Source organism: Streptopelia decaocto (genome assembly GCF_964273445.1).
Source record: "Streptopelia decaocto genome assembly, chromosome: 5".
Classification (NCBI taxonomy): Eukaryota; Metazoa; Chordata; class Aves; order Columbiformes; family Columbidae; genus Streptopelia; species Streptopelia decaocto.
The window spans coordinates 5,781,274-5,793,624 of NC_138659.1; the positions used below are offsets into that span (position 1 = coordinate 5,781,274).

At 43.7% G+C, this 12,351-nt stretch overlaps 1 protein-coding gene across 1 annotated transcript in view; it reads left to right on the forward strand.

The window, feature by feature from the left end:
• The first annotated feature begins 3,281 nt into the window (after positions 1 to 3,281).
• RGL1 (ral guanine nucleotide dissociation stimulator like 1) overlaps positions 3,282 to 12,351 on the forward strand; it is a 79,023-nt gene continuing 69,953 nt past the window's right edge. Inside the window, exons 1-2 of the mRNA XM_082054809.1 lie at positions 3,282 to 3,424; positions 4,386 to 4,496. Of these exons, the coding sequence (XP_081910935.1) occupies positions 3,398 to 3,424; positions 4,386 to 4,496 (138 nt within the window). The 5' untranslated portion in view covers positions 3,282 to 3,397. The remainder of the gene's footprint in view (positions 3,425 to 4,385; positions 4,497 to 12,351) is intronic.

The window sequence follows — 12,351 nt, forward strand, 5'->3', positions numbered from 1 at the left end:
TTTCTCCCTTTCCGGTATTAAATAATCAGTGTTTGGATGTAAGGTAGATTTTTAGGAGCCTAGACTGACCATAATCCTTTCTCTCTAAAAGGCCAAATAAATACATATATGGTTTTGTAAAAGTTAATTACAAGATCTGGAGTTGAAATGGGTCATTCCTTTAAATTTGTAGTCAGTACTGTATGTTTCATCCACTTTGCAAGATTCTGTTAGTCTGAGAGAAATTTCTTGTATTCCATGTAACAGCTTCGTTGTAGCTACAGGATCTGATGATATAAATACAGACAAGGGCTGTCGAAAGAGGTAGTATATTTAAATTGACCTCTTTGTTTAGCTGGAGAGCAACCCCATACTGTGGCTTAAGCTTTTCCAACGCTATGTTGGAAAACACCATCCCATCCCTTCTCAGCTGCTTTAATGAAGATATCACCCCAAGCTACAAACACCCTTTTCTTAAGTGAGACAGTTATTGGTAGCATCCAGACTTTCAAGGAACTAGAAAACTGCAAAATCAGAATTGGCAGAGGATTTGGATAAACACTTTCCCACTGAAAATCTATGGAAAATGTGATTGCTGGGCTGTTTGCAATGCAGTGTTTGATGTAATTCTCATGGGGAGAAGACTTGGTCCCATGGAGGTTTGAACCTGCAATTCACTTTGATTTCAGGGTCCAGGCTCTAGTTCACCAAGGAAACTTCAGAATTTAGTTCCTTTGATGTGAGAGTTTTAAATTCATGCCAAAGTAAAGCTACTGCTTACGTGCTTCTCTGAACTGGCCTACTAGGTAGGGGCTAAAAAAATATTAATTTTCCAAACTAAGCTGCACTGTGTGTTGTCCTGGCCATCTTGCAGTTTTCCCCTTGCAGCTAAACTAGTTAATGGAAACAGCCTCTAGAAGCTTAATCATGTAAGTTAATTTAAGGCATAGTAAACAACATAACTAGATTAAGATTTCAATCAAGTAAATACAGAAGGTTCTACAAAGACAGACTGTTTTTAATATTGGAGAGGTTTTTTGCCTCATCTGTAAAGCGCAATAACTCTTAGCATAGACAATGAATTATTCCCTCAGGCTAATTCTGGTACTTCCCTCCTGGGTCAGCTGACTGAGGACACTACAGAACCAAACATTCCATTGTAAATGTATCGTCCTCAAGGCTCACTCAGAAATCTGTTCATCTGGGAAATAGCTGCCCCCTAAGTATATCTACCTTCACAAGTGCTTTTAGTCTAGCTCTCAGTAGGACTAATGGCAAATCTAATTAATGAAAAGGGTGGCTTTTTGCTTCTTGCTAAACTGGATGAGTTCATCTGGCACTCCCTGACTTGCCAGTGACCAAGAAAATTCAGAAACATCATCCATGAGAGGGTTCGTGCCTTACCTTGAATGAAAAGTCCTAAGCTTGTCTTTCCATAAGGTGTTCCCTAAGGATTCAATCTGAAATGTGTGATTCGACAAGCTAAATGGAGCCAAATAAGCGTGCTCCTTCCCACTGTATTAACTCAATCCCATTTTCTTCCTATTAAAGAAATAGTTAGAAATAAATGCTGGGGTTTGCTGACTGCCATCCAAAGTAATACTAGTGCACTTATTGTGGCACCAGAACATCATACCACGATAAAGCTTTTATTTCAATACAGAGTAGTTATTTGGCTTTGGTGTTAAATTCCTTGTAGCTGGGTATCCATTTTCATATGCTAACAGATGTTTGTCCTGTTCAATAGCAATTTGTTCTGAAACTGCTTGCCTGCCTGCTGGGCTAGCTACATGAATTCAATGCAGACTCCATTTTTTGCACCTAAAAATTATGGTTTGGAAAACCAGTTTGCAAAATCTAAAGCATTCAAAATGGTCTGTGCAGTTTTACAGGAGAAGCCAAGGGACTTGGGAAAGCTGGACTTTGCTTTGTATGCTACAATACATTTTAGTCAGATTATTAAAGCCTGTATCTGTCTCAGCATATTCTGGATAACTTCAGTATTACACAAAGAAACTAAATGCACAGCCTGGCAAATAATCAGATCAGTTCATCCATGACAACAGCTCAATGTTGGTTTCGTCGCTTAAAATAATGTTCCTTGCTTTCATGTGCCTCCTCACGTTCACAGCTGCAAGTTCTAACAGTCTCTCTGCACCAGCTCCTGAGGTAACTGGTGCTAACACTTGTGTATCAACATGTTAATACAGTCGCTGTTAGTGCTGGCCTTCAGGAGCCCTGGACTCTCTAGTTCAATTCTTACCTCTTTCATTGGCTTGTACAGTAATTTGTGCGCTCAGCTCCTCTCTGCTTTCATTTGTAAGTCCAAAACAAACCCCCAGGTAACTAAAGGCAGCTAAAAAGAGGCAACTTAAGTTAGTTTTATAAGGTGTTTTGAGATCCTGGTGTTAGCATGCTGGTGTCTGCAGCCTGCGCTTGTGTGGGGACGATGATCATGGTTCATACGGGCTTGGCTGTGACCAAGGACCCACAGAAGAAAAATAAGGATATTGTGGGTTTAGTCTGTGTAAAGATGTAGGTAGGAAATACGATAATCTATTGATTACAGAATCAGTATCAGAAACTTTTCTTCTTGAGTGGGAAGTCATTCTCTTGAGGCGAGATGGGTGAAAATAGCCGAGGTTTGTTTCTTGATGCCAGTTGTACAGGTCAATGCTTTTCCCCATACCTCCACTTTCCCATCACCCTAAACCCCTGTCAGCCGTATTGGGGCTTACTACAACGTTTACTTCCCTTACTTTCAAGCTTGTGGAAATAAGCTTATAAAATGAAGCCGGGCTTAACATTTCTACCTTTTGTGGCAGTGGTGTGGGGTTTGTTTTGTTTTGTTTTTCTGTGGGTGTGGTGGTTTTGTCTTTTTTTTTTTTTTTTTGGCTTGTTTGTTTTTCTTCTTCCTGCAGAACAGTTCGCAGCCCCCCGGCAGCGGGGCTGGGCCCGCGGCTCCCGCACCTGCCCCCGGACCGGCCGCCCCCTCACCGTGCCCGGGCGCCGGGGCGCGGCTGCACCGGGGCGATGGCTGGAGGGAGGAGGCGGTTCCTTCGCTCCCCGTCCCCGCTGAAGCCCAGCAGGACGCTCCGCACCTTGTCCCCCCTCCCAGGGCCATCACGGCGGCGGCGGCTCACGCAGCGTACCCCGGGGAGCCGCAGCTCCGGGTAGCAGGGACGAGAGAAGCCGCCGTGACTCGTCGGCCGGGGCTGCCCGCGATCAACAGGAAGCCCCTTGGCGGGGCCGGGCCGAGGCGGGGCCTGGCGGGGCCGCCCGCCCTCCCTCCCGCGCCGCGGAGCCGAGGGGCCGCACGGCTCGGCCCGGCCCGGCCCGCGGCGGCGGCCGCTGACAGGGCGGAGCGGCGGCGGCAGCGGCGGCGTGTCCCGGCGAGGCGCCCGGGGAGGCACCGAGAATGAAATTGCTGTGGAAAGCTAAAATGGTAACGGGTGTCCCGTCCCCCCCCTCCCCTTCCCCTGCCCGCGGGGTGACCGGGCGCGCCGGCCGCTGCCTCCCGGAGCCCCGCTGGGAACGCGCTGCCTCATCGCTGCGCTTCCGAGAGATGCTTCTCTTCGGGAGAAACTCTATGTGTGTGTGCCTGACAGCGAGGGGATGGAGAGGGTGCTCCGGAGAGGGTAGTTAGTTTACTCCTCGGAGAAATTCACATGCGTGTGTTCTGTCCGCGTTGCAGGAGCTTGTGCTCTTTTGTACGGTTAATAAGCTTGGAAATGAGGAGTCATTGCAGCACATGTTCGGTTAAAGTTTGGAAGACGTTGCACTTTTTTTTTTTTCATCCGCTTTCTATTATTTGTGAGTTTTAAAGCCTCGACTCTGTAAAGTTTTTTTGTAGCTTGAAATAATAGGTTTTGGAAAAGCAAACCACAAGCGCTTTAGATCCCTCCTGTCAAAAGAAATAAAGGGTTGCTGTATTTCAAATGCTGTTAGCTTCAAAGTTTGAAGGCTGCTTGCCTAAGTAGTTCAACAGTTTTTAAAAGTGCAATTCCTTCCATAAATGAAAGGCCAAAGAGATTAATTGCTTTAAAAAAGGGGGGAAGGGGAGGGAGAGGGAAGACAAGACTGCTAATCAAAACCAAACTGTTGCCTTAGAAAAGAGTTTATACAACTATTTAAAATATGTGCTAGTCTAGGAAAAATAGTTAAATGGAAAGTCAGGGTATCTCGCTACCGCAGGAAAGGACAGCTTGCCAAAAATATCTGCAGTGTTCCCTCAATCTAAAAGTATTCTGTATTGCTTTGATTGTTGTATTGACTTTGTGCAGCCCATCTTCTGCCCTCAGCTGTGCATGAAGCAGTAGAGCACCTGGTATAGATTGTGGTTAGCAGAGGAGGGAAAATATTCCTTTCTCTCTTACTTTTTTTTCTCTTTGCCCTTTTCCTGGCAGAGCACAATACAGGATGGGGGTGAAGAAGTAGAAGAAGGAGCTGTTTACCATGTCACCCTGAAAAGAGTGCAGATCCAGCAGGCTGCCAACAAAGGAGCAAGATGGCTCGGGGTAAGTAAAGCGTGGTGGCATTTTGGATGGATGTTCGTGGACTTTGGAGCCCGCTCCAGGGAGCTGAATTCTACACGGATCGTTATGATATTAACTTTTAGCACTGGCTGCTCTCACTATTAAAAAACAGACAAACAAACAAAACCACCAAACAAAACAAAACAGTGAAGTCATGTGTCTGGATCATCTGAAATGACTCTCTCCTTGTGTTGACTCTTCTTCTTTTCCTGGTGTATAAAAAAGATTTGACCAGTTGTAGCTGTGGGTCAGAGGGTACTTAGTGCAGAAATAAGGGTTTGGCTCATGGCCTGAGAAGCTGAACATTTGTCAATTATTTTGGAGTGGCTGTGTCTCATTTCTGCTGTTAGGAACCTGTCTCAGGTCTCCCAGACAAATAGTCTTGGTGTTTTGACTAATGGAGGTCTCTGAAAAGTCAGCAGAAACTTCTTCAAAACTTCAGTGAATATAGATTTGGGTCTTATTTTCATATTGCTTTCTCACCTGGGTGAGAAATTATTTGTCTGCCTTTCTGCAGGAATTACAGCTCTGTACTGTTTTTCAGAGGTATTTCCAAGCACGAAGGCTTTAGGGGTAAGTGCAATGAGCTGAAATGCACAGGCTCTCAGTTTGGCAGCTGCTGATGCCTGCACCGTTGTCAGGCCAAGTCCCCAGCTGATTAAAGTGTCCTCACTTCAGTGCAGCTGTGGCAGTTTGAGCCAGATGGTCAGGAGGTGGGTAGAACTTCCCTGTTGTGTGGTGATGTTTCTACATTTTCTTCAGGATCAAAGGCAATAACATAAGAACTTGCTTTGATGTAGTGTCCAGGTTGGTATTGTAAAGACTTAAAACTGCCCTGATGTTTATATTGAGTAATTTTCTTGTGAAATTCCATGACATAAGGCAATGCAGCAGTGCTGAAACCACAAAAAAAAAAGGAGGCAAATTGTATTCTGCATACAAATAGTGCTTAGAATCTCCCCTTCCCGTCTTTCCAAGAAGTACATAGAGTTCTCATCAGAACAGATAATTTCAAATCTGCTTCCTTTGAGTGGCAGATTTCCCATCTCTACCTCCTGTTTTTACCAGGAAAAATATTAGAAAGTATTTTTGAGCTCCTGTCCATTTCCCAGCTGATGGTTTTGTGTAAGAGGTGGGGAGCTTTTTGAGCGTGTCTGTGTCCCTTAAATGTACTTTAGAAAAGTAGATTTTTTTTTTCCCGTTTCAGGGGTGTTGCTCCTTGTACGTAGGAGGAGTTTGCCAGATGTTGCTCATATTCTCAAGGGAAGAGTGCGTGTTGTGTTCATAAGATCGTCCCCACAGCTGATAGTGTCCATCTTAATAGAATGACAAGGGACTGCAAGGTCAGGGAAGTGACTTTGAGCTTTCTGGGGCTGGTGTTGGTGTTTTCAGGTCAGAATGGAGCCGTTTGGGGGGGAAGGAGGCAACATGTCACAAGTCCACACCTGTTCCAGGCATCAGTTAGTGGTGACTTCAGCTTCCAGGCTGGCACCTTTCATGAGCAAAAAATCTCATGCATACTAATTATTTTAAAAGTCTTTAAATGTGTGGGCTGTTTTGTTTCCCTTAAGCTCTTCAGAGCATAAAATATTTTAAGCTTTTTTTGTGATCTTGTATTATTAATGGCTTCGCTGTGGTCCTAAAGTCAATAAATAGCCTCTAACCCAGACCATTATTTACGAACAGCCATCCCTGCCCCCAGCTGTTTTGCTTTGGAAAGCCTAATTGTCTCTTTTATAATTGTCATGAGGTGACTTTTTTTTCTTTAATCTGGAGCTTATAGGGGTTTATGATGTTAATGTTTTTTTCTGTGCTTTGAAATTCATAGCACTAAACTAATAAGCTGATGGATTTCTCAATGTCGGTCTTAATTTTTTTGCTGGTGCTCTAAGTCAGGCTTAAGTTGAAGACTCAAGGTTAACTGAAGAGTGTGAGAACAACCTATTTGCACATTAGCGAGTATTGAGGCTTCCTTGTCACAAATACAGTAACTCTGTTACTGATTATATGTGTGTCTGGATTTCCTTTTTAAGAAGTTTATTTTCCGATGTCAGTTTGCGTCCTGTAAAGTTCCACTTGGCAGTTTGACCTTCTCTGGGTTACTGAGCTGCTGCTGTTTCTTGGTGCAGGTCAAGGTCCTTCTGGCTTGAGAGGCCCAGGTGTTTTAAAACATGGATGTTGGACGTGTCTGTTCAAAGTTGTGTGATATTGGAGCCGGGGGGTGGTCCAGCAGTTCCACAGTGGTTAGTTCTTAGTGATGCTGCATTTGTAGAGTGATTTGGAGGCTTTTCAGCTGAAAAGCATTAGCTGGTAAATTATTGGATGTGTCTGAGAGAAATGCAGCTCTAACTGAAAATTTCGTAGAACCCGCGTTGAAAGGAATATAAAAGTTTTTGTTCATTTTAAGTGAGTTGGGCTTTATTACCAATTCGTTTAAGTACTGAGAAGCTTGAAATCTTGCTTAGTAACTTCTTGCAGAGGTACCAGTAAGTGAAGGAACTTAGATCTTTTATGCTTCAAGAAGTCTAATAAACCTTTCTTAAAATTCCTGATCTGAAGAAAGCATCCAGGGTTCCTTGAATAGTTGGCCCTGGTATGAGAGAATGGTCAGTTTAAAAGCCAACCATAAGATTACAGCTTAAGCACTGGAAACACTTGCCTGTTTAAATAAGAAATGTCTTTCTAGTGTTTCAAACTCTGACAATTAATGGAAGAAAAAGACAGACAGGCTGTGACTGATGCAGTCATCAGCACTTCTTAAATTTCAAGTGTGAAGCTTTTGTATAAATACCAAATTCCTTAGCTTTAAATTTAATATTAGATATCAAAGGATGGCAATCATAGCTATTGTTTTTGTCACTAAATATTGAGAGAAGCTTTACACTTCAGTCACTAGAGTGTTGTGAAGTATTAAAAGCTGTGGTAGTAGCTCATGATTGTGATAGATGCTGCACAAAAGCACTGTCCTGTCTGAAAAGAACTTGCAGACTGAATATGAAATGTTGCTTGTCTGTACCCATGTTGTCTCAGCTGCTGGTCGGTATCCGAGGCAGTGGTATCAGTTTGGCAACAATCTGATGTTTCTGAAGTTATTTGTAGACATCGAGGCAATAGAGAGTCGTAACAAAACTTCCAAAGGCAAACGTTACTGCTGGAGATGTTGGGAGGGAACACCTCCCAGACACAATTGGTCCAACAAAAGAAAGCATGAAGGCATTTTGTGTTAAAAAAGTGGGTTTTGGTGTCTCCAGGATCTTGAGGGAGATGATGTGGAGACTGGGGACAGGCCATGGAAACTGAGACACCTGGCCTAACATTTTTTTGTGGGAAGGATGAAGATGTAGAGATTTGTACAGGTGGATGGTGTGCTCAGAAGTAGGGATGAGGAGAATGCTTTCTGTGGCAGGCTTTCAGCATCAGTTTGAATAGCATTACGTCAGGCTAGAGAAAAAGGCATAACTGGAATAGAAGGTTTGAGAATGCAGCAAGGAATTTTAATGACGTGACTAGGAAGAGAAGGTTGTATTTTAAAACTATGACACAGAAAGAACCTGGAAAATGAGATTTGGCTTACCTCTGAGGATGTAAAGACAGCCTGTAGGGAGGCTGGCACCCTGTGTGTCAAACAGGATGGTGCTATTGTCCGTGAAGAAAAGACAACAAAACAGAAAAGAGAGGTGAAGAGTTTAGACTTCTCTGGGGTTTTTTGGTCTTGAACTGACAGCCAGGTACCCATGAAATGAAAGAGAGACAAGCTGAATCATACCGTGGCCAGCAGCAGATAAGAACAGTAAAACAGTGGCTGTAAAAGTAGATCAGCTGCTAAACACCTGAATTTCTGTTGCCAAGGGCAGTATGCTGACTGAGCATGAACAGCATTGGAAGAGGTGAACTCCAGTCAGTGACTTTTTGTAAGCAGTAAACTGAAAAGCAGACAGTTAGTTGAAAGAGAAAGGAAGAGGCAGCAGGAGGAGAAGCAAGCAGAGAGATGAGGGGAATGTTTAAGGCTGAAAGAGACTTTTGTCTAGGAGAGTAGTAGGACTGGGGGAGGTAAAAGGTACAAGAGGTATGAGTGAGTGAGTGGGGTCCTTTGGAGAAGTGAAAGGATTAGAGGCAAGAAACTCCTGCAGTTGTCACATGGTAGAAATGAGAATTGTTCAAGGTGTCCTTCGCAAAGAGGAACTGGAGGATTTGAGGGCTGGGACTACAGATGTGGAAGGAGGTTAAATTGCAGTTGCTGAAATATGGAGTGGACAAAATTGAGGAGGCGGGGGGAAGGAAAAAAGGCCATTCTAGTGAAGATAACAGGCCTGGTGGTTGTGTGCGTGCCAGATGCCAGGGGATGCATACACTGAAGGTCCACCAAGGCCTGGGCTAGCAGAATGGGCCTTGTAGTCATGGAAAAAGAAGAGAATGAGTGGTGTGAGATGATAAGGCAGGAAGAAAATAGTTGACCATAGAAATAGCAAAGAGGCAAGTGGGTGGGTGGTTTACGGCTACACAGTTGGATGAATGGTCTTGACAACTGACAAGAACTGAACCAAGGCAGTAGATGCTGTTGCCAGCTGATTCCTTCATCAAATGTGACTGATCCAGTAAGAGGTGATGCTGTGTCAGTGGGGTTTACTTTAAATTGGCTTCCAGGAAAGGGTTAAATTCTGTAGAAAGCAAAGTAGAGCAGGTCTGTGAGATGTTTAGCTTTACAGTGGCACACCTGGGGACCGGGGGAAGCATTTGGTGAATTGGAGCAGGAAGTTCAGGTAGCTGAATGTGTGAACTTGGAAGTTTGAGAGTCAAAACGGCAAATGCTACCTTGACTTTCAGTTTGAATAAGGGAAAAAACTTTTGGAGAAGGTTGCAGGAATAATCATCTAAGAAGGATTAATTTTGTTTTTTTAGGAGTTAGGTTTTGGCAAATAGAGAAAAGCTCTTGTCAGCAGAGAAAGCTGTGTCTAAGACTTAAAATGAGAGTTGCTGAAAGTCAGGCATTTGCTTAGAAGGCGAATGAAAACAAACATCTAAAAGTTTGTCAACTGTATGAGAACAACAACAACAACAAAAGTATGCTTCACAGACAGAATGAGATAGAAATTAAAGTTAATATACATATAACTCAAAAAACTAGATACATTTCTACCTGTTTTCTATAAAGATGACAAAGGTGAACCTGGAGGTTGATGGTAATGATGGCAGATGGAACTTTCACATGTCTTTATGTTTTGTGTTTGCGTAAGAGCTTGATGTGTGCCCACACTGGGCAGCTGGTAGCGTCTGGCCCAGAACTGCAAAGAAACTGGTGTATGAAAGGATAGTTGAGCAGCAAGGACCTTTTAATTCATCTGTCAAGTCAGAAATAACTTTGTCTGACTGAAGAAGAGCAAATGTGGTGCCTGCATTGGGGTGGGAGAGGTGTGATCTGGGTAGGGAGGAGATATTTCTCTCCTGATCTTCTGGATTTAAAAAGGCTGCAGGTTTACTTGGTTTGAAAGTTTACTCTTGAAATCACTCGAAAAAATTAGTCTCTGGAGAGACTGAGAAATTATAAGGTCAGTGAAGGACCTGTGAAGCTGAAGGAGGGACTGTTGGTCTGGAGGCAGGTGCTTGTGGGAGTTCTGCATGGGTCAGTGACAGAAAAGCAGAAGAATGCTGAAAAAAATCCAATGGTCTGGCAGAGGAAGAAAACACCTGGAAATGGAAATATTCTACAGGCTGGCATTCAGGATTGATGTAGCAGAAGTAGGTTGAAATTAAGTAGCACAGAATGCAAAGGGATGTTTGTGAACAAATTAAAATTTCTCTATAGGATATTTTTTTGTCCTCGTCCCTTCCAACTTTGGGTGTATTAGTCAATCACAAGATAATTGAGCCACCAGCACCATGCAAAATAGAAAAGGCAAATGTGATGTTTTGTTGGTTTAGGTTATTGCCAGTGAAGATGGGAAGGGTGAACCCCCTTGTTAGAGTGTCCTGGCTCACAGTCTGTAATTTTGATCATTTTTGAGAGAGTCGATTTAAGCTGGGAGACAGGAAAGGACTTTTGGGATCATCAAGAAAATGAGGAATATGTCCAATTATAATCTGAAGACTATAGCTTAGATTAACAAAATGAAGGTTTAGGGAGTATGTGATTAATACCTATAAAAATCATGAAGTAAGCAAAAGGAAGGAAAAAGAGCCATTCACACAAGCTATAGATCAATGTATAAATTGTTAGAATAATGTTTCAAATCATCAAAGCAGTGAAGTAGTGGAGTGGTGTTCCAGGAAGAGTGAAGGAAGCAAAGAACCCAACAGCATCAACATTGGAGCTGGATCAGTTGGTGAAGAGGATTATAAGGTAACTTCCTTTGACAGCAGCACACAGCATCCTCCAATTGTATGTTTCTAAGCCAAGAGGAAATATAAGAGCAAGAAAATGTGCAGCGAAGGGAAGGATTGAGGTAGATCATTGATATGGAAGTTGCATTTTTGAGGGAAAAATGTGGGAGTTTGTGGCAAAAGAAAAAGAGCGATCCAGATGTATAATCCGAGAGAGGGAAGTTGGTTGGGTGGAGCTGGTTGCATGTAAAAGATGAAGACAAGAGTCCGGAGAAGAGAGGCTGCAGAGGAGAACTGTGTGGTGGAAGTCCCCCATAGCCTTACCGAGGCTGATGACAATAGGTTTGCCTGTAAAGCCTTGGACAATAAAATATAGACAGTGGTGCTGGTCTCTCCCGGTGCTGTGTGCAAAGAGGTCACTGTCAGATTTTAAGATTGGAAGCTGCTGTTCTAGAGGCAGCCAGAGAAAGGCAGGTGGGAGTGAGGAACAGAGTGGGGAGGAGGGAGGCGGAGGAATTTGTGCGGATGTCTGAATGTGCACTGGGAAGCGCAATATGGAGAAGTGGATGCAGAAAACTAGCAAAGAGGTGTTAGACAACGTTGGTGTGGAGCTGGAGGAGGGGGAGCAGTGGCCTAAGAACAGAGCGGATGCAGTGCCGCAGAAAATGAGCGGTGAAAGGCATGGGTGTGGCGTGGGCAGATGGACAAGAAGATTATAAAATGAAAAACAAGAAGTTTTTAAATGCTGTGAAATGACTTTCGTAGACCTCCCTGCTAAGCAGCGGGAGTGCTTTATCTCACCCTTCCAAGGGGTTAGGGAGTGGTGGGCGACCCGTGTCCAGCCCTGGAGCAATCTGAGGGAAGCAGAGAGGAATGAGCCTTTGAGCCAGGAGGGGCTCGGGCTCCCTAATGCCTGCAGATGTTTTCCTATCGGAGCCTTTTATCCGGGCAGGAGTGAGGAAGAGACTCTGGAGTTTTTACTGGGGCAGGTCACAGGAAACACAGCCAGGAATGGGAGTTCCCCCAAGGCTCCGCGGATATGGACAGAGACTCTATCTCCACATCTTAAGTGATTGCTGAGCTTTCAGAGCTGGTCCTTAAGCATCAAGTTCCTTGCTCTACGGTGGATGACACAGACCACTCTTTGAGTCCTAAATATCCAGATAACGGAGAAATACTATGCTCCCTCGTGGCTAGCGCTGCCTGGTTTAGTTAATCATTGGTTGTGTGCCTAGAGCGGATTTGAGACACATGCCTTTTTCTTTCTGCTTTCTTATTTCGGCCACAGCTGAACTTCTGGCTCTGGGGTTTGTTCAGGCAGAGATTGATTGAAAAATTTACTTGTCTCATGGTGTCTTCATTGCTATAACATTGAGCATATAGCAGAACATGTTCTTCCAAAACTATTAACAAACTGCTGTAGAAGGATGCTTTAAATACCTTCAAAATTCTGAAATGGGAAAAGCTGAAAAGTAACAGATCTATCATTAAGTATTTTTGTGTTTTCTTAACACTGATA